The following is a 27529-nucleotide window of genomic DNA, read 5'->3' on the forward strand; positions in this document are numbered from 1 at the left end:
GTTAGGGTTGGCATTAGGGTTACGCTTGGGATTAGGGTTAGGTTTGGGATTAGGGTTAAGGTTAGGGTTGTGATTAGGGGTGTATTGGGATTAGGGTTAGGTTTGAGGTTAGGGTTGAGATTAGGATTAGGGGTGTGTTGGATTTAGGGTTTTGATTAGGGTTATGGTTAGGGTTGACATTAGGGTTGTTTTGGGGTAAGGGTTGTGATTATGGTTAGGGTTAGTGATTAGGATTATGGATCAGGTTGGGATTAGGGTTAGGGGTGTGTTGGGGTTAGGGTTGGAGCTAGAATTGGGGGGTTTCCACTGTTTAGGTACATCAGGGGGTCTCCAAACACGACAGCCAATTTTGCGCTCAAAAAGTCAAATGGTGCTCCCTCCTTTCTGAGCTCTGCCGTGCGCCCAAACAGTGGGTTACCCCCACATATGGGGCATCAGCGTACTCGGGATAAATTGGACAACAACTTCTGGGGTCCAATTTCTCTTGTTACCCTTGTGAAAATAAAAACTTGGGGGCTACAAAATCTTTTTTGTGAAAAAAAAAATATATTTTTTATTTTCACGACTCTGCATTCTAAACTTCTGTGAAGCACTTGGGCATTCAAAGTTCTCACCACACATCTATATAAGTTCCTTGGGGGGTCTAGTTTCCAAAATGGGGTCACTTGTGGGGGGTTACTACAGTTTAGGTATATCAGGGGCTCTGCAATCGCAACATAATGCCCACAGACCATTCTATCAAAGTCTGCATTCCAAAAAGGCGCTCCTTCCCTTCCGAGCTCTGCCGTGCGCCCAAACAGTGGTTTACCCCCACATATGGCGCATCAGCGTACTCGGGATAAATTGGACAACAACTATTGCAGTCCAATTTCTCCTGTTACCCTTGTGAAAATAAAAACTTGGGGGCTACAATATCTTTTTTGTGGAAAAAAAAATATTTTTTATTTTCACGACTCTGCATTCTAAACTTCTGTGAAGCACTTGGGCATTCAAAGTTCTCACCACACATCTAGATAAGTTCCTTGGGGGGTCTAGTTTCCAAAATGGGGTCACTTGTGGGGGGTTACTACAGTTTAGGTACATCAGGGGCTCTGCAATCGCAACATAATGCCCACAGACCATTCTATCAAAGTCTGCATTCCAAAAAGGCGCTCCTTCCCTTCCGAGCTCTGCCGTGCGCCCAAACAGTAGTTTACCCCCACATATGGGGTACCAGCATACTCAGGACAAATTGGACAACAACTTTTGGGGTCCAATTTCTCTTGTTACCCTTGTGAAAATAAAAACTCACCACACATCTAGATAAGTTCCATGGGGGGTCTAGTTTCCAAAATGGGGTCACTTGTGGGGGATTTCTACTGTTTAGGCACATCAGGGGCTCTCCAAACGCGACATGGCGTCCGATCTCAATTCCAGCCAATTCTACATTGAAAAAGTAAAACGGCACTCCTTCTCTTCCAAGCTCTGCGGTGCGCCCTAACAGTGGTTTACCCCCACATATTGGGTATCAGCGTACTCAGGAGAAATTGCACAACAACTTTTGTGGTCTAATTTCTCCTGTTACCCTTGTGAAAATAAAAATTTGTGGGCAAAAAGATCATTTTTGTAGAAAAAATGTGATTTTTTTTTTCACGGCTCTACATTATAAACTTCTGTGAAGCACATGGGGGTTCAAAGTGCTCACCACACATCTAGATATGTTCCTTAAGGGGTCTAGTTTCCAAAATGGGGTCACTTGTGGGGGGTTTCCACTGTTTAGGCACATCAGGGGCTCTCCAAACGCGACATGGCGTCCAATCTCAATTCCAGCCAATTCTACATTGAAAAAGTAAAACGGCGCTCCTTCACTTCCAAGCTCTGCGGTGCGCCCAAACAGTGGTTTACCCTCACATATGGGGTATCGACGTATTCAGGAGAAATCGCACAACAACTTTTGTGGTCTAATTTCTCCTGTTACCCTTGTGAAAATAAGAATTTGTGGGCGAAAAGATCATTTTTGTGTAAACAAAAGCGATTTTTTATTTTCACGGCTCTACGTTATAAACTTCTGTGAAGCACTTGGGGGTTCAAAGTGCTCACCACACATCTAGATAAGTTCCTTAAGAGGTCTAGTTTCCAAAATGGTGTCACTTGTGGGGGGTTTCCACTGTTTAGGTACATCAGGGGCTCTCTAAATGTGACATGGTGTCCGATCTCAATTCCAGCCAATTCTGCATTGAAAAAGTCAAACGGCGCTCCTTCACTTCTAAGTTCTGCGGTGCGCCCTAACAGTGGTTTACCCCCACATATGGGGTATTGGCGTATTCAGGAGAAATTGCATAACAAAATTTATGGTTACATTTCTGTTTTTACACTTGTGAAAATAAAAAAAATGGTTCTGAATTAAGATGTTTGCAAAAAAAAGTTAAATGTTCATTTTTTCCTTCCACATTGTTTCAGTTCCTGTGAAGCACGTAAAGGGTTAATAAACTTCTTGAATGTGGTTTTGAGAACCTTGAGGGGTGTAGTTTTTAGAATGGTGTCACACTTCATTATTTTCTATCATATAGACCCCTCAAAATGACTTAAAATGTGATGTGGTCCCTAAAAAAAAATGGTGTTGTAAAAATGAGAAATTGCTGGTCAACTTTTAACCCTTATAACTCCCTAACAAAAAAAAATTTTGTTTCCGAAATAGTGCTGATGTAAAGTAGACATGTGGGAAATGTTATTTATTAACTATTTTTCGTGACATATCTCTCTGATTTAAGGGCATAAAAATACAAATTTTGAAAATGGCAAAATTTTAAAAATTTTCGCCATATTTCCGTTTTTTTCATAAATAATCGCAAGTAATATCGAAGAAATGTTACCAGTAACATGAAGTACAATATGTCACGAAAAAACAATCTCAGAATCAGCGGGATCCGTTGAAGCGTTCCAGAGTTATAACCTCATAAAGTGACAGTGGTCAGAATTGCAAAAATTGGCCTGGTCATTAAGTACCAAATTGGCTCTGTCACTAAGGGGTTAAAGGGACACTGTCACCTGAATTTGGAGGGAACAATCTTCAGCCATGGAGGCGGGGTTTTTGGGTGTTTGATTCACCCTTTCCTTACCTGCTGGCTGCATGCTAGCTGCAATATTGGATTGAAGTTCATTCTCTGTCCTCCATAGTACACGCCTGCGCAAGGCAAGATTGCACCTTGTGCAGGCATCTACTACGGAGGACAGAGAATGAACTTCAATCCAATATTGCAGCTAGCATGCAGCCAGCGGGTATGGAAAGGGTGAATCAAAAACCCCAAAACCCCGCCTCCATGGCTGAAGATTGTTCCCTCCAAATTCAGGTGACAGTGTCCCTTTAATTTCATCTCCCATTTTACACTTTAGGCTGGTTTCACATTTGCATTTTTTGCCGCTGCGTTTTAGCGCAAAAAACGCATGCGTTTTTTTTCTATACTTAACATTAAAAAACGCATGCGTTTTTTTTTGCATGCATTTTGCTGCGTTTTGACAACGCATGCGTCGTTTCTATGCTTGCGTTTTGTTGCGGAAATGCAACCTGTAGTAATTTCTAGCAACTTTTTTTGCGGCAAAAAAACGCATGCGTTTTTTTGCGGCAAAAAAACGCATTGCTGTCTATGTAAACACATGCGTTTTTAAGCCCATGCATTTACATGCGTTTTTAAACGCATGCATTTCAATAGAAAAACACCAGAATACACACTAATAAGCCACCCCCAAACCCTAACCCTAGGGATCCTAACCCTAACCCTAGCTATTTCTGTTTATAGTGGGTTTTCTAGTTGTTTTTGATGATTAGCATCTGTCACACATTTCTCATCATGCGTTTCAAAAATGCGAACACGGTAAAAAACGCATGTAAACGCGTCAAAACGCCGCCATTTTTTTAACACATGCAAAAACGCATGCGTCTAAAAAACGCAGCATTTTAACGCGTTTATATGCGTTTTTTGCACCACATGCGTTTGCGTGAAAAAAGCTGCGTTTTTTAACGCAAATGTGAAACTAGCCATAGATGGTAGTCACTCGCAGTAATATAACGCTTACCTTCCCACCCCTTCTTTAAGTAGAGCTATGGCTGACCGATATGTCACATCAATCAGGGATATGCCAAACAGATATCTAACAGCACCATAATCTGATGAAAGCTTAAGCGATTTCATGATCTCTGCTGCTGTTGTTTTTTTTTTTAATTTTTAACCAACGAAAAAATTCTCGAAAGGGTCATTTACATCAGTCAGGAGAGAGTAACTCACTTCCCTTATAATTGTCAGCAGGTTTTTGCTATGTAATCTGAGAGCAGAATGATGTGGGGGCTGAAAGTTTGATTCAAGCGATGTATCACTTGCTCAGCTGTTTCAATAAAATCAGTGTTTTATCAGCAAGAGATTATTACTAGAGGACTAGGCATCTTGTGCCTCCCAGTCCAGGCACACACACACCACTGATTAGCAGCTGTCAATATTTAATGCACACAGAAAGCTGCCAATTAGTTGTGTGGGTGGGGATGTAAAGGGCACAGCATTCCGAGCTCTGCTGGATCCGAAGCAGAAAAAAATGAGATTCTGCACAACTGCTGCACTCAGAAAACTAAGGATACAATACTGAAATCAAGGTCTCAGTCCCTATATCAGACTGCGGTCAGATCACATACCAAAAACAGGCTGACACATTATTCTCAGCCAATGTTTATTTGTAAGTCACAACTCACCATGCCTCACATTGGACTAGATACATATTATATAAACTAGATGGTGGCCCGATTCTAACGCATCGGGTATTCTAGAATATGCATGTCCACGTAGTATATTGCACAGCCCACGTAGTATATTGCCCAGCCACGTAGTATAGGGTTGAGCGACTTTTACTTTTTTAGGATCGAGTCGGGTTTCGCGAAACCCGACTATCTCAAAAGTCGAGTCGAGTGAAATCGGCCGATTATCGCGAAAAGTCGGGGATTGACCGAAACACGAAACCCAATGCAAGTCAATGGGGAAGCATAGTCAGCAGTGACTGGAGGCCAGGAAAACACTTACAGTGCCCATTTAAATGGCAAAAACATCCATTCTTGGTACTGAGGCTTGTCAATCTTAATTTACCTTATAATAATAGTTAGGCATTGGACATTGGGGGTCTTTTGGCTAAAGTTGTGGGGGGTATGGCTGGTTCAAGTATTTAGTGGGCCCAGGAAATCTGGACCACGTCACGGCGGTGGAGCAGGGAGAGGTAAGTATTTCAACTTTGCAAGTGCTGTGATCCTGAGCAAGCAGGGGGGGCCCACTCATTGGCATTGGCACTGGCACAGGGCCCCTCAAAGTACGGCGGTGTGTTTGCACTGCGGGGGCACCTCCCACCAGCAGCGACACTTTTGCGTACTATGAGGGGCCCTGTGCCAGTGACGTCGCCAACGAGTATTCCCCCCCACCTGATGAAGGAACCTGCACTTTCATCTGCACCTTCCTCTTTGTCCCCGTGTAAGGTGGTATAGTATGCGGGAAGGGGAACCTCACTTTCAGCAGGGTCAGATTCTGGCTGTGTAGCGTGCAAGGGGAATGTAGCGGTCTGGGTCAATGTACCAGCAGACTCATCTATCACTGACTGGGCAATGGGCAGGATGAGGAGGAAACACAGATATAGGCCCAAATAATAAAGTGGGCTAAATGCATTTCAAAATTGGTAACAGTAGTAAACAGGCGGCACTGCTTTGTTCAGTGGAGAACAGCAAGGAGCGGCAGACACCGTTAGTAGGCCCCCACCAAACTCGTGGGCCAAAAGCAGTGTTATATTAAAAACTACTTAATGAGAGCCTGAAGATAGAAGCTCAGGAAAGGAAACCAGGAGAACACCTTGGTGTAACAATATATACAGTGGGGCAAAAAAGTATTTAGTCTGTCAGCAATAGTGCAAGTTCCACCACTTAAAAAGATGAGAGGCGTCTGTAATTTACATCATAGGTAGACCTCAACTATGGGAGACAAAATGAGAAAAAAAAATCCAGAAAATCACATTGTCTGTTTTTTTAACATTTTATTTGCATATTATGGTGGAAAATAAGTATTTGGTCAGAAACAAAATTTCATCTCAATACTTTGTAATATATCCTTTGTTGGCAATGACAGAGGTCAAACGTTTTCTGTAAGTCTTCACAAGGTTGCCACACACTGTTGTTGGTATGTTGGCCCATTCCTCCATGCAGATCTCCTCTAGAGCAGTGATGTTTTTGGCTTTTCGCTTGGCAACACGGACTTTCAACTCCCTCCAAAGGTTTCCTATAGGGTTGAGATCTGGAGACTGGCTAGGCCACTCCAGGACCTTGAAATGCTTCTTACGAAGCCACTCCTTCGTTGCCCTGGTGGTGTGCTTTGGATCATTGTCATGTTGAAAGACCCAGCCACGTTTCATCTTCAATGCCCTTGCTGATGGAAGGAGGTTTGCACTCAAAATCTCACGATACATGGCCCCATTCATTCTTTCATGTACCCGGATCAGTCGTCCTGACCCCTTTGCAGAGAAAAAGCCCCAAAGCATGATGTTTCCACCACCATGCTTTACAGTAGGTATGGTGTTTGATGGATGCAACTCAGTATTCTTTTTCCTCCAAATACGACAAGTTGTGTTTCTACCAAACAGTTCCAGTTTGGTTTCATCAGACCATAGGACATTCTCCCAAAACTCCTCTGGATCATCCAAATGCTCTCTAGCAAACTTCAGACGGGCCCGGACATGTACTGGCTTAAGCAGTGGGACATGTCTGGCACTGCAGGATCTGAGTCCATGGTGGCGTAGTGTGTTACTTATGGTAGGCCTTGTTACATTGGTCCCAGCTCTCTGCAGTTCATTCACTAGGTCCCCCCGCGTGGTTCTGGGATTTTTGCTCACCGTTCTTGTGATCATTCTGACCCCACGGGGTGGGATTTTGCGTGGAGCCCCAGATCGAGGGAGATTATCAGTGGTCTTGTATGTCTTCCATTTTCTAATTATTGCTCCCACTGTTGATTTCTTCACTCCAAGTTGGTTGGCTATTGCAGATTCAGTCTTCCCAGCCTGGTGCAGGGCTACAATTTTGTTTCTGGTGTCCTTTGACAGCTCTTTGGTCTTCACCATAGTGGAGTTTGGAGTAAGACTGTTTGAGGGTGTGCACAGGTGTCTTTTTATACTGATAACAAGTTTAAACAGGTGCCATTACTACAGGTAATGAGTGGAGGAAAGAGGAGACTCTTAAAGAAGAAGTTACAGGTCTGTGAGAGCCAGAAATCTTGATTGTTTGTTTCTGACCAAATACTTATTTTCCACCATAATATGCAAATAAAATGTTAAAAAAACAGACAATGTGATTTTTTGGATTTTTTTTTTCTCAGTTTGTCTCCCATAGTTCAGGTCTACCTATGATGTAAATTACAGACGCCTCTCATCTTTTTAAGTGGTGGAACTTGCACTATTGCTGACTGACTAAATACTTTTTTTGCCCCACTGTAGGTACTAAGGAATCTGATAGCGTGGGATAAAACCAGTCTGAGAGCAAAGCTGCAGTAAAAGATGTATTTAAACAAAACAGAAATGCAAACAAAACTAGCACCGATATTCCTGCAATTGTAACAAGGTGCTCAGCACAATATGGTAATCACAGCACAGTGAATAGCGGGACGCGACCGCTAATATGAACCAGTCCAGCAAGGATATGACGAGGGGGCAAACAAGACACTTGACAAGGAAGTCCAGTAGGATATTAGTGGAAATGCACACAGTACTTAAACGGGAATCCAGCAGACGTGAAGTAGAAATGCACACAGTACTTAACGAGGAAGTCCAGCAAAACTTGATCCCACGTGCACACAGCACTTGCTTGTGGAAGTTCAATAGTAAGCAGGTGGTGCATTGAGCATGAAGTCATGGTGAAAGAGGATGAAGGGAAAAAGAGGGAGAGCGCTATCTAAGCCTAGTAGATGAGTACAAAACTCTTGGTGAGAAAAGCAACACTGGAATCTTGCTCACCTGGTGTGGTTGTGCAAAGAGGCACAACACTGGGAAAAGCTTAGCAAACAAGGGAAATCCTTCCACAGGTGTGCTGCCAGTCGCAGCAGTTCCAGAGGTGAGATGCAGCTCAAAGGGGCGAGGCAGACCGCTGAGTAGTGAGCAGCTGAAGCAGGGAGTTCCCCAGACCACAGGCAGAAGCTCAGTAGCCAGCAGCACAAAATACTCAAGCACAGAACACCACATGACTCGGACTTAAATAATCAAGACAGACAGGAAGTTCCATGACAGGGTGAGATCCAAGACTCCATCTTGGATCAGGGCGAACAGGAACAAAGGAAGTCCGGAATCCTTACACTTTGAACGGCAGACACCGTTAGTAGATCCCAACCAAACTAGTAGGCCAAATGCAGTGTTATATTAAAAACTACTTAATGAGAGCCTGAAGATTGATGCTCAGGACAGTAAACCTGGAGAACACCGTTACTAGGCCCCAACCAAACTAGTAGGACAAATGCAGTGTTATATTAAAAACTACTTAATGAGAGCCTGAAGATAGAAGCTTAGGAAAGGAAACCAGGAGAAAACCTTGGAGCGGCAGACATCGTTAGTAGGCCCCAACCAAACTAGTAGGCCAAATGCAGTGTTATATTAAAAGCTACTTAATGAGAGCCTGAAGATTGAAACTCAGGACAGTAAACCTGGAGAACACCTTGGAGCGGCAGACACCGTTTGTAGAACCCAACCAAACTTGTAACCCCAATGCAGTTTTAAAATTCTGATAGGCTGAAAACCTGACAATTGCAGCTCAGCTTTTTTTAAGAGGAGGACAGCTGTATTGAGTGGCGCAGACACTGGTAGTAGGCCTTACACCACAAAGTTGGCTCAATGCAGTTTAAAAAAGGTTACAGGGGTACACGGGCAGCATTGGTGTGGTCAGCGGAGGACAATTGGCAGGAGGGACCGCAGACAGACTTACTAGGCCTAAAATAAAAAAGTTGGCTTGATGCAGATCTAAATAGGTTCCAGGGGTACACAGGCAGCATTGGCATGGTCAGTGGAGGACAATTGGCAGGAGGGACCGCAGACAGACTTACTAGGCCTAAAATAAAAAAGTAGGCTCGATGCAGTTGTAAATAGGTTCCAGGGGTACACAGGCAGCATTGGTGTGGTCAGCGGAGGACAATTGGAAGGAGTGTCTGACACAGATAGTAGTCCAAAATAATAAATAGATGTTAATGTCTGGCAAAAAACAAATTAACAAATAAACAGGTGGCATACCTAGGTACAGGAGTGGGCTCCTCTGCTGACTTGCAGACAGTGGTATTTGGCGCAAAGTATTAACTGGTGTATATGTAGGACAGGGCCTCTGAATATTTTTGCTAGCATCATATATGTGAAGAAATTGGTATTGGCAGTGCTATTGAAGGATTTAACCGCATAGACTAAACAGTGGTGGAGCAGTGAGAGATAATTTTGCAAGTGGTAGAGCACTGTTTGAGCTTGGGGGGGGACATTCTCTCATGGCCGGTGGTACTGGCCCAGGGCCCCTCATATTACAACGGTGTGTCTGACGTTGGGTGCGCACCACCACCGCCAGAGACACTTCATTGTACTATGAGGGACCCTGTGCCAGTGCTGTTTCCCAAAAGTGGGCACACCCACCTCTTCAGACAAACGGCACTCTCACAAGTGCTTGCGCCAAATGGTGACCACGGCCCCGTGGGGGTAGTCAGCCCATTTAGGGAGGTGTAAAAATGTTGTATCCTGGACATACAACAGCTGCAAATGGAGAAATTGGGACAGTCAGTAAGACCAGTCCAAAAGCAAGACCTTTTTACAGGAAAGCTAGGTGTCAGCCGGGAAAGGTGGGGCAAAATAATTAGAAATCCATGATTGGTTCATTTTAATGAAGGTTAGATCATCAACATTTTGGGTAGCCAGACGATTTCTTCTTTCGGTCAGTATTGAACCAGCAGCACTGAATACTCTTTCGGATAGCACACTAGCTGCTGGGCAAGCAAGCTCCTGCATTGCATATTCGGCCAATTCAGGCCAGGTGTCTATTTTGGAAGCCCAGTAATCAAATGGGAATGATGGGTGAGGGAGAACATCGATAAGGGAGGAAAAATAGTTAGTAACCGTACTGGACAAATGTTGTCTCGTGTCACTTTGAATTGATGCTGCGATACCTGTCCTGTCAGCGGTCATTGCGAAATCACTCCACAATCTGGACAGAAAACCCCTCTGTCCAATGCCACTTCTGATTTGTGCACCTCTAAAACCTCTGTCATGTTGCCCCCTGCAGCTCGTGTGAGAACCATCAGTGCCGCTGTGTGCTGGGAATGCCTGAATCAAACGGTCTACAAGAGTTGCATGTTTGGTAGCCAATATTTGCTCAAGGTTCTCATGTGGCATGGTATTTTGCAATTTCCCTTTGTAGCGTGGATCCAGGAGGCAGGCCAACCAGTAATCGTCATCGGTCATTTTTATAATGTGTGGGTCCCTTTTTAGGATGCGCAAGGCATAATCCGCCATGTGGGCCAATGTTCCAGTTGTCAAATCACTGCTTGTGCCGGGTTGAGGAGCACTTTTTGGCAAATCAACGTCACTTGTCTCCCTCAAAAACCCTGAACCTGACCTTGCAACGCCACCAGTTTCTATTGCCCCCTGAGAAGCTTCCTCATCCAAAAAATATTCATCCCCATCATCCTCCTCGTCCTCCTCCTCTTCGCCCGCCACCTCGTCCTCTAGACTTCCCTGACCAGACAATGGCTGACTGTCATCAAGGCTTCCCTCGTCATCGGCTGCAGACGCCTGCTCCTTTATGTGCGTCAAACGTTGCATCAGCAGATACATTAGGAGATGCTCATGCTTATGATGGCATCATCTGCACTAACCAGGCATGTGCATTCCTCAAAACACTGAAGGACTTGACACAGGTCTTGTAGCTTCGACCACTGCACACCTGACAACTCCATGTCTGCTGTTATGATCCGGTGACCTAGGAGCTGCATGAGAACTTTCACTGGAGAAGGTGTCCACTATACTGACCGCAATCCTGAACTTAACACCGCAACTAGAAGTAGCCGTGGAGTGTGCCTAACACACCTAGACACCTCGTCACAGCCGGAGGACTAAATACCCCTAAAGATGGAAGCTGGAATACTATCTTGCCTCAGAGAAAATCCCCAAAGGATAGACAGCCCCCCACAACTATTGGCGGTGAGTCGGAGAGGAAAAAACATACACAGGCAGAAAAACAGGATTTAGCACAGGAGGCCACTCTAGCTAGATAGGACCGGATAGGACAGAGTTCTGTGCAGTCAGTATTAAAACCCTTCAAAACATACACAGCAGAATATACAAAAAACTTCCTACATCTACTAAAAGATGTAGGAGCGTAAATCTGCAACTCCAGTGAATCCTACAATCAGAGCAGGAATAAAACTGAAACAAGCACACAGCAGTGTGCCACAGATACAAAAACCAAACACTTATCTTTGCTGAATTTGGCAGCAACAGGAGAAGCCAGAAAGTGATCCAACACTTCACAAGTAACATTGACAAGTGGCAAGGGCTAAAGGATCCTGCACACCTAAATATCCCAGTCAGAATTGTAATCATCTGATACACCTGGCCAGGACTGCGAGTCCAAGACAACTGCATTCCCACCAACAACCACTGGAGGGAACCCAAGAGCAGAATTCACAACAGTCTGCCATCCAACTGCCTGCCCGTGTATGTGTATCCTCCCACAAATACATAACAGCATGCCTCTGTTCGCACAGCCTCTGAAGCATGTGCAGTGTGGAGTTCCACCTTGTTGCAACGTCAATTATTAGGAGGTGCTGGGGAAGCTTCAAAGATCGCTGATGGTTCTGCATACGGCTGGAATGTATGGGCGAACGGCAGATGTGTGAGCAAAGTCTGCGCACCTTCAGGAGCAGGTCGGGTAACCCCGGATAACTTTTCAGGCACTGCACCACCAGGTTCAAGGTGTGAGCCAGGCAAGGAATGTGTTTCAGTTATGAAAGGGCTATGGCAGCCATAAAATTCCTTCCGTTATCACTGACTACCTTGCCTGCCTCAAGATGTGCACTGCCCAGCCATGACTGAGTTTATTGCTGCAAGAACTTGGACAGAACTTCCGCGGTGTGTCTGCTGTCGCCCAAACACTTCATTCCCAACACAGCCTGCTGACTCTTGCCACTAGCTGTTCCATAATGGGATACCTCGTGTGCAACAGTGGCAACTGCGGATGGAGCAGTCGTGTGACTGCAGTCTGTGGACGAGCTCTCGCTTCGGCTGGAGGATGAGTAGGAGGAGGAGGGGGGGCGAATGCCTACAGCCAACTGTTTCCTAGACCGTGGGCTAGGCAGAACTGTCCCAACATGGCTGTCCCCTGTGGACCCTGCATCCACCACATTACCCAGTGTGCCGTGATGGACACGTAACGTCCCTGGCCATGCCTACTGGTCCATGCATCTGTTGTGAGGTGCACCTTTGTACTGACAGATTGCCTGAGTGCATGGACAATGCGGTCTGTTACATGCTGGTGGATGGCTGGGATGGCTTTTCTCGCAAAGAAGTGTAGACTGGGTAGCTTGTAGCGTGGTACTGCGTAGTCCATCAGGGCTTTGAAAGCTTCCCTTTCAACTAACCGATAGGGCATCATCTCTAACGAGATAAGTCTAGCAATGTGGGCGTTCAAACCCTGTGTACGCGGATGAGAGGATGAGTACTTCCTTTTCCTAACGAGAGTCTCTTGTAGGGTGAGCTGGACTGGAGAGCTGCATATGGTGGAACTAGCGGGGGTGGTGGTGGACATGGCAGACTGAGAGAGGGTTGGTGATGGTATTCTTGCTGTTGGCCTAAATACAGTGTTTCCTACCAAGAACCTGGTGATTCCCTGACTGCTTTGGCCTTGCGACGATACCTTCACATTTGCTGCAGGTGGTGTGCTAAACGGTGTGCTTACAGTGAGGGAAGGAATGTAGCGTTGCTGACTTGCTTCATTGTGAGCGGGTGCAACAATGTTACGGGACGTTTGGTAGTTAGTCCAGGCTTGTAAGTGCATGGTGGTTAAATGTCTACGCATGCAAGTTGTATTTAGATTTTTCACATTCTGACCTCTGCTAAAGGCCCTTGAGCATTTCTTACTACTATCGAATACCTTTTCAGGCATTGCACACTCAGCTACTTTAACTGGATGGCCACGCTGTCCTACAACTGTTTTTGGTTTTGACACACATTTTTGCCCAGATACGGGCCTGCCAGATGAAGGCTGTTGCGATGTTGATGCCTGCTGCGGCTCCTCCTCCTCCGCTTCAGAGCTACTGCCGGCGGCACCCTGTTCCCCAATGGCTGCCAATGGGGGTCAACAACTGGGTCATCTATCACCTCCTCTTCTATGTCCTGAGCACCTTCCTCTCTGTCACCGTGTAAGCCGGTGCTATAGCGTTCGGGACGGGGCACCAGAGTCTCATCAGGGTCAGATTCTGGCTCAGTACACTACGAGGGCAATGATGTGATCTGAGTCAATGGAACAGCATAATAATCTAGCTGTGGCTGTGCATCTGTGCACTCCATGTCCGATTCATCTTGTAATGGGCATGGCCTGTTAACAATTTCCCTTTCTAACCCAGGCACGATATGTGTAAAGAGCTCCATGGAGTAACCTGTTGTGTCGCCTGACGCATCCTTCTCTGTTGTTCTGGGTGAAGGACACAAGGAAGCGATTTGTTCCTGACTGGGAGCATCCACTGACGACGCACTGATTTTAAATTTTGCACTTTCCAAAGAGGAGGCGAAAGAGCTAGAGACAGAGTCAGCAAGGAAAGCCAAAACTTGTTCCTGCTGCACTGGCTTTAAAAGCGGTTTTCCTACTCCCAGAAAAGGGAGCGTTCGAGGCCTTGTGTAGCCAGACGATGACGCTGGCTCAACAACTCGAGACTTAGGTGTTATATTGCTTTTCCCACGACCACCTGTTGCTCCACCACCACTACCATCATTACCAGCTGGCAATGACCGACCACGGCCACAACCTCTTCCACCAGACTTCCTCATTCTTGGAAAAATGTAACCAAACTAACAAACGTTATATGGTACTGTAAAACCAGTTAGAAGGTGTACGTAAACTTGTTGTGATTTTAAATCTCCCTTTATAGGTGTGTAAGACAGCAGGAAAAAAATCAGGCCCACTGTATTACACTACAGTTTGAGTGGCAGAAAGTGGATAACAGATGCCACAAACAGGACTGACGCAGATGCACTCAGTGGCAATACAAATCTCCCTTTTTTATGTGTGGGAGACAGCAGGGAAAAATCAGGCCCACTGTATTACACAACAGTTTGAGTGGCAGAAAGTGGATGACAGATGCCACAAACAGGACTGACGCAGATGCATTAAGTGGCAATACAAATCTCCCTTTTTTATGTGTGGGAGACAGCAGCAAAAAATCAGGCCCACTGTATTACACAACAGTTTGAGTGGCAGAAAGTGGATGACAGATGCCACAAACAGGACTGATGCAGATGCACTCAGTGGCAATACAAATCTTCCTTTTTATGTGTGGGAGACAGCTGGAGAAAATCAGGCCCAAAGTATTACACTACAGTTTGAGTGGCAGAAAGTGGATGACAGATGCCACAAACAGGACTGATGCAGATGCACTCAGTGGCAATACAAATCTCCCTTTTTTGTGTGTGGGAGACAGCAGCAAAAAATCAGGCCCACTTTATTACACAACAGTTTGAGTGGCAGAAAGTGGATGACAGATATATCAAAAAATACAAGGGCTGTAGTAGAATTTCAATCTCCCTACAATGATCAAAGGACAAGTATGGCAGCAATAAAAAGGACTGCTGCACACAAGAGTGTGGACAAAGAAACAAGAGAACTGTGCAGAAAAGAAGGAGCAACAGGATTTTTGCTTTGAAAAAAGCAGTTGGTTTGCACAGCGGCGTACAAACAGCAATGCAGCTATCAGGGAGCCTTATAAGGCAGCCTAATAAGCTACAGAGCTGATGCACCCAAAAAAAGCCTCCACTGTCCCTGCAAAGAAAAGGTGGTGTTGGACAGTGGAAATCGCTAAAGTACAAGCAGTTTGGAGTTAATATTCCCATCCTAACAATACCCCTGCTTCAGATGAAGCTACAGCAACCTCTCCCTATGCTCAGATTGGCAGAAGTAAGATGGCGGTCGGCGTGCACGCCACTTTATAGCCCCTGTGACGCCGCAGAAAGCAAGCCAATCACTAATGCCCTTCTCTAAGATGGTGGGGACTGAGACCTATGTCATCACGCTGCCCACACTCTGCGTCCACCTTCATTGGCTGAGAAATGGCACTTAACGCGTCATATGAGACGCGACTTTGGCGCGAAGATCGCCGACCGCGTGGCCGATCCCACACTGGGATCGGCTCGGGTTTCACGAAACCCGACTTTGCCGAAAGTCAGCGACCTATGAAACTGACCGATCCGTTTCGCTCATCCCTAACGTAGTGTATTGTCCAGTCACGTACTATATTGCCCAGCTGCGTAGTATATTGCCCAGCGACGTAGTATATTGCCCAGTCATGTAGTATACTGCCCAGCCACGTAGTATATTGCCTAGTCACGTACTATATTGCCTAGCTACGTAGTATATTGCCCAGCCACATAGTATATTGCCCAGCCACGTAGTATATTGCCCAGTCACGTAGTATATTGCCCAGTCACGTAGTATATTGCCCAGCTACGTAGTATATTGCCCAGTGATGTAGTATATTGCCCAGCCACACAGTATATTGCCCAGCCACGTAGTATATTGCCCAGCCATGTAGTATATTGCCCAGCCACATACTATATTGCACAGCTACGTAGTATATTGCCCAGCGACGTAGTATATTGCCCAGCCACGTAGTATATTGCCCAGTCACGTAATAAATTGCCCAGCCATGTAGTATATTGCCCAGTCACGTAGTACATTGCCCAGTCACGTACTATATTGCTCAGCTATGTAGTATATTGCCCAGTGACATAGTATATTGCCCAGCCACATAGTATATTGCCCTGCCACGTAGTATATTGCCCAGCCACGCACTATATTGCCCAGCCACATACTATATTGCCCAGCTACGTAGTATATTGCCCAGCCACGTAGTATATTGCCCAGCCACGTAGTATATTGCCCATTCACGTAATATATTGCCCAGCCACGTAGTATATTTCCCAGTCATGTAGTATATTGCCCAGTCACGTACTATATTGCCCAGCTACATAGTATATTGCCCAGTGACATAGTATATTGCCCAGCCACATAGTATATTGCCCAGCTACGTAGTATATTGCCAAGTCATGTACTATATTGCCCAGCTACGTAGTATATTGCCCTGTGACGTAGTATATTGCCCAGCCACATAGTATATTGCCCAGTCACGTAGTATATTGCCCAGCCACATAGTATATTGCCCAGTCACATACTATATTGCCCAGCTACGTAGTATATTGCCCAGTGACGTAGTATATTGCCCAGTGGCGCACTATATTGCCCAGTCACGTAGTATAATGCCCAGTCACGTAGTATATTGCCCAGTCACGTAGTATATTGCCCAGCCACGTAGTATATTGCCCAGCCACGTAGTATATTGCACAGCGACGTAGTATACAGCACAGAGCCACGTAGTATACAGCACAGACACAAAGTATACTGCCCAGTCACGTAGTATATTGCCCAGCCACGTAGTATATTGCCCAGCCACGTAGTATATTGCCCAGCCATGTATGTAACAGGTTAAAAAAGACTTAAAATAAACATATACTCACCTTCCGAGGGCCCCTGGCGCCTGTGTGCGGTGCACGCGGCAGCTTTTGGTCCCAGGGTTGGTATGAGCGCAGGACCTGTGATGATGTCGCGGTCACATGACCGTGACGTCATGGCAGGTCCTTCTCGCATAGCATCTTTGGCACCAGAACCTGTCGCTTGCACTGCCGAGGAGAGGGTGCACGTCGGAGGGTGAGAATAACGTTTTTTTTAAATTATGATTTGTAACATTAGATATTTTTACTATTGATGCTGCATATGCAGCATCAATAGTAAAAACTTGGTCACATAGGGTTAATAGCGGCGGTAACGGAGTGAGTTACCCACGGCATAATGCGGTCTGTTACTGCTGGCATTAACCCTGTGTGAGCGGTGACTGGAGGGGAGTATGGAGCGGGCGCTGACTGCGAGGAGTATGGAGCGGGCGCCGGGCACTGACTGCAGGGGAGTAGGGAGGGACTAATCGGACTGTGGCCGTCGCGTCGCTGATTGGTCGCGGCAGCCATGACAGGCAGCTGGCAAGACCAATCAGCGACTTGCATTTCCATGACAGACAGAGGCTGCAACTAATGAATATCCGAGCCAGACAGAAAGACAGAAGGACAGACGGAAGTGACCCTTAGACAATTATATAGTAGATTATTAATAATATATTTAGGCTAATGTTATGGAATAGTATTTACTGCGGAGAGAAGCCAGAAATCAACTGAATAAGACTGTCAGTATCATATCCCCATAGACTTAAGAACAATGCTCTCATCTTTTTTTGCAGCCAGGCTCTCTTTGGAAACTAGTTCTCCTCCAGGCCTTTACTATATACTGTGTGTATATATATATATATATATGATGATAGTACAGCTTTGTTGTAATAGGAAAATTAAATGGGGAATTTAACCTCACACACCTATGGCTAGAACCGTGGAACATAAAGGGATTGTCCTGTGCCTAGAAACCCCTTTTTTAAATGAAATAGTCCATCTTTTGAAATATTTTTTTTTTAAAGTGTACTCATCTCCTGCATCAGTGCAGGGTTTTCTGGGGTTCGAGCGGCGTTGCTGCCACAGTAGCCCTGCAGCCAATCACTGGCCGTGATTGGGCTGCTGCATTCTTACTTGCTTTGGACGAATGTCAGTCAAGTGGAAGAAGTGAGAGCACAGCAGTCCCGTAGTGGCCACTGATTGTCTGCAGGGCTCACATGACATAATGTCACATAAGCCTTGGGAGATCCAGCGCCAGCATTGCTGAAATCAGCACTGGTGAGGGAGGTATGTGTTATTTTTTATTTTACAAGGGAGGACTATTTCATTGAAAAAGGAGTTGTATAGCCCCTTTACTGAACACTTTGACATGAACATAAAAGCCATTTTTATATTCATAAACATTTTTTCATTATTGTCACCAGAGTGCCACTATGCAGTTGGTGACCATCTTAACAATAAAATGGGCTCTTAGGAGGTGTGCAATATATGGAAACGGGACCATGTTAGAATACATAACCATCTTATCTGCTCTTTTCATATACAATGCAAAGTACACTGTAAGCATACACAACACCATTCACGTACCATTGTATTAGTAAGAGTTACATTCAATGAAAAGCATATATTCAAATGTAAAAGAAAAATGATAAGATGCAGGCGATTAGAGACCAAAGTACAACATTTTCCCATTATCATGCCTAATGATAAGTGCCTGCTGTAATTATTCTGGAATAACACCTTATCTGAAGTCCCAACATCCAACCTTGTGTTAATTGTCTAATCAGAATTTTCTTATATATTGACAATAAAAAAATAATAGTATTGGGACATTAACAGGTTAAGATGCCACTTATAAATACTAATGAGATCATAATGTATAATCGTGTGTTCATTACGCCATGCGTTAATACGGCTCCCTTGGTTCATTATAGCTAAATTATAATGATTGCAGTTATGAGTGCAACGCAATGTACTGTATCCCGCCACGTGAAGCGCATGGTAATGTGTGGCTTACATATTTAAGAGGTAGCGGGTGTGAGTCAGAGGCTGCAAGTGATAAGAATGCTTTGAACAGAAGATACTTTCCTGCTGATTTTTTATCATTTCTGTGTTCTAGAAGAAGAGTCAGGTCTCCATGAATGCACTAGGCTTGTCTCAAGGGAGCGCACACTGATAGCTTCACAAACAGCATGGCAGGACCACAGGAGATATCAGTACATGCACTTCACAGCACATCGGAGCAAAGAGAGAACAGTGTGACGTGGGGAACATGAAGCACTGAACCATTTCATCTGCTTTTTAGGGGTTTATGTTGCTGCAATGAATATGAAAACTTTGCAGATCCGATCTCTATGGAGAAAACCTGGACTCTAAATTTGCCACAATTCCTCTACACACTGAGTCATACCTGAGCTTTCCACTCCACCTAAGCGCTGGTCACTAAATATGCCATTGTATATAATGATGGATTTATAGACACTGTTAAATTGATTTTTCACTGTAATAAGATCAATCCATAGCAGGACAAGGCAATTAATTTTCCCAAGGGGTCACATGAGAGACCGTAGTGGTCGTGGAGGGCCGAACCAACCGGCCGAACTTAATTCTGCTTATTATTATTGCTTTATATTAATTCTTATGACTTAATATTTAGCAGAATTAAGTCTGGTGACTGGCTACTACTGATAATACATTTAACAATAGGGTAATTCTCATCAGTAGCAGCAACCGGTAATCATATAATTTACAGTTTTTTTAATAAAGTTTATAAAACATAAATAAATCCAGTTATTCATCTCTTGTACCATTATCAACTGATCCCAACACAACTGGATGATCCATAGCCCCCCCCCCCCCCCACACACACACACACACACAGTATAAAGACAGAGGCCCTTAAACAGTATGATGTGCCCTCAACCTGCATGCATGGTATGATGAACAGTATGATGTCCCCTTGAACAGTATGATGTCCCCACACAATATGTTGGCCGCACATAGCTGACCACAGATGATGATGTCCACACACAGCCCCTTAAACAGTATGATGTCCTCACAAAGCCCTTCACACATTATGACATCTTCTCAAACAGTATTATGTCCCCACATAGCCCCCATGCAATATGAAATTCCCACATAGCCCCCACACACAAAGAATGATGTCTACTGTCATGGGTTTACCACGACAGAGAGGAGCTAGAAGACTGCAGTGTCTCCTACTCCTGCACTGTTTAGAAGCACTTCACCTTCATATTAAGCAGTGAAGGATTGTTTTAGCAGTGTAGGGGTTAATCTGCTCAGTTGTGAGCTCTTGGAAGCTTTTCCGCATTAAGGCTCTCAGCTGTTTACTGTTAGCCACTTCCATCTCTTATATAATCTGCTCCATGGTTACGAGATGGTATACTGGGTGTGTGGTAATTCCCCTCCTTCTCCTACTTTGGGTTTACCCCATCCTCCATTCCCTGGCAAGATTGCCTTGCGCAGGCGTGTACTACGAAGGACAGATAATGAACTTCAATCCAATATTGCGGCCAGCATGCAGCCAGCGGGTAAGGAAAGGGTGAATCAAACCCCCGAAAACTCCGCCCATATGACCGAAAACCGGTCCCACCAAATTCAGGTGACAGGTTCCCTTTAATTTTCATTTTTTTCACAACTGCTTAAAATTTTTGCACAGAATTGCATACTTCTTTACATTAGAATGGAAACATACTATACTTAAGAGGCGTACGCCACTTAATGAATTTGGGGCATCTTCTCAGTGACGTGCTCTTCTGTGTGCCTTACCAGAAATGTTAAGTGATGAGCAAAAGTGGAACTAAAACTTAACTTTTTATAAATATATTATTGTTAAAATTACAAAGGAAACAAAAATTCATTAAAAATACAAGCTAGTGCAGTGCCACACATGAAACCACAACAATCTGTCAATAGTGGCCAACAAATGAAGTCATATAGATTCCGGCAATACTGAATTAGCCAAGGTTACCACATTTGACTAAGTACTAACAAACGGCAGTCAGTAAATCAACCAATGGTCAATTTCCATTGGGTTAACAATGTAAACAACCATCACTTTTAAAAAGTGAGGAACAGTCTCACCCTATCTGCCAGTAAAAGGGAATGTCAGGCTCACATGGTCATTGTGTAGGTTCTTTAAACAAAGGGGTTACACTACTCTCAACGTGTTTTCTCTCATTAAGATTTTCAGGCGAGTAAGAACCAGCATAATGGGGCCATCTCACCCCACGATCAGTTTCTCCCGCTGATACGGCGTCAAACCACAAAGCGGTGCAGCGTTAAGCTAACACTCAGAGATTTGGGTAACATTTCTGGAGTAAGTTACGAGTTTCCTTGGTGCTGCCGCCACACCCTGTCCCATCTTTGCTCCACCCAATTTGGTGGAGCTCTCCAAGACTGGTGGGAAAATGGCAATGAAAATTGCGCAAGAATATTGCAATTTTTCAAAATGTTCCAAGACAGTTTTCTGGTGTGAATACTTTAATATATCAGCCCAATAAAGTGTTAAAGTTGTATCCAATCAGGTTGCACCTTTTATTTTCTAGTTTATCATCATCAAATGACAGCTTTGCTTTGATTTTTTGCTATGGGCCACACACCTGATTCATCCATACAAGTTTGTCAGACCTTTTCCATTGTCTTCTTTGGTCTGTTGCATCTACAATTAAGATTCTGTATTGTGTGTGGATAATTACTAAAATATAGAGTCAGGATCAATAACTGGCACAATGTACTGCTGCAGGCATCGGCTGCTTACTTTCCACACACTGATTTGCATGATATGTAAACTAATTAGGGGCACATTAGACACATTCTTAATGCAGGACTGTAATTGCTTGAGGATGGGAAGTAATCATATATGCAGCGTGCGGTTATGACCCTTTGGCTGCAAAGAGAAAGGTGATTTTTGGCTAAACTGAATTAAAAGAGATAACAAAAACTAAATGAGACATTATGACACTTCTCTAGCAAATCCGGTTTACCACATATTTAGAAGATTACACATAATTAGCAATACTTTCTTCATCATTTGTAGCTGTTAAGACAATTTAATTAAACAATGATACATATGAAACAAAAACTGAAGCTGCAATATGCATGAAATAAATGACAGCCACATCTGGAACGGGCCAACCATCTAATGTCCAAGGTGATGTCCCAGCAATCCAACAGCAACAGATATGGTAAAAAAAATGGTTCCTGACACTTCTATCCCCAAAATATGGTACAACACCATCCATTGTTCACATGAGGCTTACTCTCCTTTCCTATTGAGAATACAATCATGCTCGACTGGCGGGTTCAGAAGAATACTTTTCTAAAGTATATGTCCAGCCTTAGGTCATACATCTTCAGAGTGTCCATGACAACTTCCTACATTAGTATTTGAAACACTGATGATTTTGTAAGTTTTCCCACCTACAAAGAATGGAGAGCTCTGTATTTTTTATCATACGTACACTTCAACTGTGAGAGATGGCATCTTAAAAAAAATCCAGAAAATTACATTGTATGATTTTTATATAATAAATTTGCATTTTATTGCATGAAATAAGTATTTGATACAAAAGAAAAACAGAACTTAATATTTGGTACAGAAACCTTTGTTCGCAAAACAGAGATCAGACGTTTCCTTTACTTCTTGACTAAGTTTGCACACACTGCAGCAGAGATTTTGGCCCAGTCCTCCATACAGATCTTCTCCAGATCTTTCATGCAACATTGAGTTTCAGCTGCCACCATAGATTTTCTATTGGGTTCAGGTTTGGAGACTGGCTAGGACACTCCAGGACCTTGAAATGCTTCTTATGCAACTCCTTAGTTGCCCTGGCTGTGTGTGTTTCAGGTCATTGTCAACATTTTACATGACCCCATCCCTTCTTACTTTAATATGTCCTGTCCCCTTTGCTGAATAGCACCTTCAAAGTATGATGTTTCCCCCACCATGCTTCATTGTTGGGACTGGTGTTCTGGGGTTGTACTCATCCTTCTTATTCTTCCAAACACAGCAAGTGGAGTTGATACCAAAAAGTTATATTTTGGTCTCATCTGATCACTTGGCCTTCTCCCACACTTTCTCTGGGTCATCCAGATGGTCATTGGTGAACTTCATTGGGCCTGGACATGTGGTGGCGTGAGAAGGGGGACCTTGCATGCCATGCAGGATTAGTGTGTTACCAAGCTGGTTGCCTATTGTCCTGTAGGCCATCTCAGCCTTGTACAGGTGTAGAATTGTGTCCCTGGTGTCCTTAGACAGGTCTCTGGTCTTGCCCATGGTGGAGAGGTTTGGAATGTGACTGATTGAATGTGTGGATAGGTGTCTTTTATACAGGTAATGAATTCAAACAGATGCAATTAATACAGGTAATGAGTGCAGAGCAGGAGAGCTTCTTAAAAAAAAAAAATAACTGGTCTGTGAGAGCCACAATTCTTATTGGTAGGTGATCAAATACTTATTTCATGCAATAAAATTCAATTTAATTATGTAAAAATGAAGACAGGGTAACATAGTAACATAGTAACATAGTTAGTAAGGCCGAAAAAAGACATTTGTCCATCCAGTTCAGCCTATATTCCATCATAATAAATCCCCAGATCTACGTCCTTCTACAGAACCTAATTGTATGATACAATATTGTTCTGCTCCAGGAAGACATCCAGGCCTCTCTTGAACCCCTCGACTGAGTTCGCCATCACCACCTCCTCAGGCAAGCAATTCCAGATTCTCACTGCCCTAACAGTAAAGAATCCTCTTCTATGTTGGTGGAAAAACCTTCTCTCCTCCAGACGCAAAGAATGCCCCCTTGTGCCCGTCACCTTCCTTGGTATAAACAGATCCTCAGCGAGATATTTGTATTGTCCCCTTATATACTTATACATGGTTATTAGATCGCCCCTCAGTCGTCTTTTTTCTAGACTAAATAATCCTAATTTCGCTAATCTATCTAGGTATTGTAGTTCTCCCATCCCCTTTATTAATTTTGTTGCCCTCCTTTGTACTCTCTCTAGTTCCATTATATCCTTCCTGAGCACCGGTGACCAAAACTGGACACAGTACTCCATGTGCGGTCTAACTAGGGATTTGTACAGAGGCAGTATAATGCTCTCATCATGTGTATCCAGACCTCTTTTAATGCACCCCATGATCCTGTTTGCCTTGGCAGCTGCTGCCTGGCACTGGCTGCTCCAGGTAAGTTTGTCATTAACTAGGATCCCCAAGTCCTTCTCCCTGTCAGATTCACCCAGTGGTTTCCCATTCAGTGTGTAATGGTGATATTGATTCCTTCTTCCCATGTGTATAACCTTACATTTATCATTGTTAAACCTCATCTGCCACCTTTCAGCCCAAGTTTCCAACTTATCCAGATCCATCTGTAGCAGAATACTATCTTCTCTTGTATTAACTGCTTTACATAGTTTTGTATCATCTGCAAATATCGATATTTTACTGTGTAAACCTTCTACCAGATCATTAATGAATATGTTGAAGAGAACAGGTCCCAATACTGACCCCTGCGGTACCCCACTGGTCACAGTGACCCAGTTAGAGACTATACCATTTATAACCACCCTCTGCTTTCTATCACTAAGCCAGTTACTAACCCATTTACACACATTTTCCCCCAGACCAAGCATTCTCATTTTGTGTACCAACCTCTTGTGCGGCACGGTATCAAACGCTTTGGAAAAATCGAGATATACCACGTCCAATGACTCACCGTGGTCCAGCCTATAGCTTACCTCTTCATAAAAACTGATTTTCTGGATTTTTCAAGGGTGATTTTCTGGATTTTTTTTAAAGATTCTGTCTCTCACAGTTGAAGCGTACCTACAATAAAAAATTGCAGACTTCTCCGTTCTTTGTAGGTGGGAAAAATTGCCAAATCGTCAGTGTATCAAATACTTATTTTCTCCACTGTATGACATGAGATCACTGGGCAAAACAGCCACTATTACATCATCTGTTGTGATACTCAATACAAATTTCTTCTAAAACTGGTAAGATGCTCCATCAATACTACTTGAGGGAATATTACATATCTTCAAGCTGCAGCAACCATTTAAAAATGGGGTATTCCCATCTTCAAAATCCTATCCCAATTTGTAGTAGGTGTAATAATAATAATAATATCAGAAAATACCTCCAATTAGGAATATAGTATAGTTTTTCTGATTTGCTATGTCTCTTTCCTTATTTGCAGGCATTGCAGGACCTTAGGTATCCATGGCTACAACCACTGATATAGAGACAGTTAGTTAGCTAGTTGCTAGTAGTCATAACCATGGATGCCTAAGGTCCTGTCCTGCAATACCTGCACCTGAGTTAGGCGAATCAGAAAAACTATACTACATTTACTAAGATTTCTAAGTAAGATCTTTGGCGACGTACATGACACTATAAGTAGCATGCACCTGTTCATGAATCAGGCTCTTTTTACAACACTGCATCCCTTTATTAAGACTGTTGTGTTTGATGCCAGTCTTAATGAATCAAGCCCTTACACGTGTTACGAGATTGAACAAACATCCCGTCATCCAGGAACATCTCTCCTGAGCTTACCATAGACCTTCATCACAATGGACATCAACACTGAAGATAAATACAATCACACCGGAACTATGCAAATATTTTAAGTACTGTTTAACTTTTTCCAAATTTCTCATTTGACCTCAGATCTCAGCATCATGAACCCATGTGAGCAAAACAATATTTGAGGTTATAATTATGTATAAAACTTACTTCCTTAGGACTGAAATGAAGCGCACATTCTAAGGCCTCCTTCTCTTCTATATCCAGTGTATATCGATGAGGATATATAGGGTCAACTTCAAAAACTAAACAAGAAAAAGACAATGTAAAAAATGTAACCAAAACATAACATAGTAACAGTTATTAAGGTTGAAGGAAGACTTTAAGTCCATCTAGTTCAACCCATAGCCTAACCTAACATGCTCTAACATGTTGATCCAGAGGAAGGCAAAAAAAAAACATGTGGCAAAGAGTAAGAAAAAATTCCTTCCCGACTCCACATAAGGCAATCAGACTAGTTCCCTGGATCAACGCCCTATCAAGGAATCTAGTATATATAACCTGTAACATTATACTTTTCAAGAAAGGTATCCAGTCCCCTCTTAAATTTAAGTAATGAATCACTCATTACAACATCATACGGCAGAGAGTTCCATAGTCTCACTGTTCTTACAGTAAAGAATCCGTGTCTGTTATTATGCTTAAACCTTTTTTCCTCCAAACGCAGAGGATGCCCCCTTGTCCGTGACTCAGGTCTATGATTAGAAAGATCATTAGAAAGGTCTTTGTACTGTCCCCTCATATATTTATACATTAAAATAAGATCACCCCTTAGTCTTTGTTTTTCCAAACTAAATAGCCCCAAGTGTAATAACCTATCTTGGTATTGCAGACCCCCCAGTCCTCTAATAACCTTGGTCGCTCTTCTCTGCACCCGCTCTAGTTCAGCTATGTCTTTCTTATACACCGGAGACCAGAACTGTGCACAGTATTCTAAGTGTGGTCGAACAAGTGACTTGTATAGAGGTAAAATTATGTTCTCCTCATGAGCATCTATGCCTCTTTTAATGCATCCCATCATTTTATTTGCCTTTGTAGCAGCTGCCTGACACTAGCCACTAAATGTGAGTTTGTCATCCACCCATACACCCAGGTCTTTTTCATTGACGGTTTTTTACAGAGTTTTAGAATTAAGCACATAGTTATACATCTTATTACTTCTACCCAAGTGCATAACCTTTACATTTATTTATAAAAGCTCATTTGCCATTTATCAGCCCAAGCTTCTAGTTTACATAAATCATCATGTAATATAAAATTGTCCTCCTCTGTATTGATTACCCTGCAGAGTTTAGTGTCATCTGCAAATATTGAAATTCTACTCTGTATGCCCCCTACAAGGTCATTAATAAATGTGTTAAAAAGAAGAGGGCCCAATGCTGACCCCTGTGGTACCCCACTGCTAACCACGACCTAGTCCGAGTGTGCTCCATTAATAATCACCCTTTGTTTCCTATCCCTGAGCCAATTCTTAACCCACTTACACATATTTTCCCCTATCCCCATTATTCTCATTTTATGTATCAACCTTTTGTGTGGCACCGTATCAAAAGCTTTTGAAAAGTCCATATACACTACATCCACTGGGTTCCCTTGGTCCAGTCCGGAACTTACCTCTTCATACCTGGTGGTTAAGAGCACATGGAATGACCTGATAGTTACTGATAATAAATGACGAGCTCTGGGATGTGGGAACTCTGCTGACCGCAATCCCTAATCCTATCAAACACACTAGAAATAGCCGTGGATTGCGCCTAACGCTCCCTATGCAACTCGGCACAGCCTAAGAAACTAGCTAGCCCTGAAGATAGAAAAATAAAGCCTACCTTGCCTCAGAGAAATTCCCCAAAGGAAAAGGCAGCCCCCCACATATAATGACTGTGAGAAAAGATGAAAATACAAACACAGAGATGAAATAGATTTAGCAAAGTGAGGCCCGACTTACTGAACAGACCGAGGATAGGAAAGGTTACTTTGCAGTCAGCACAAAAACCTACAAAAAGACCACGCAGAGGGCGCAAAAAGACCCTCCGCACCGACTCACGGTGCGGAGGCGCTCCCTCTGCGTCCCAGAGCTTCCAGCAAGCAAGACAACAATAATAATAGCAAGCTGGACAGAAAAATAGCAAACCAAAGAAATACAAGCTGGAACTT

The 27529-nt window shown here is 43.6% G+C and overlaps 1 protein-coding gene across 1 annotated transcript in view; it reads right to left on the minus strand.

Annotated features, from left to right (window-relative positions):
- Positions 1–27529, minus strand: part of CFAP47 (cilia and flagella associated protein 47) — an 874184-nt gene that overhangs the window by 731607 nt on the left and 115048 nt on the right. Inside the window, exon 22 of the mRNA XM_069757658.1 lies at positions 25526–25620. Within this exon, the coding sequence (XP_069613759.1) occupies positions 25526–25620 (95 nt within the window). The remainder of the gene's footprint in view (positions 1–25525; positions 25621–27529) is intronic.

Source organism: Ranitomeya imitator, chromosome 3 (assembly GCF_032444005.1).
Source record: "Ranitomeya imitator isolate aRanImi1 chromosome 3, aRanImi1.pri, whole genome shotgun sequence".
NCBI classification, from domain to species: Eukaryota; Metazoa; Chordata; class Amphibia; order Anura; family Dendrobatidae; genus Ranitomeya; species Ranitomeya imitator.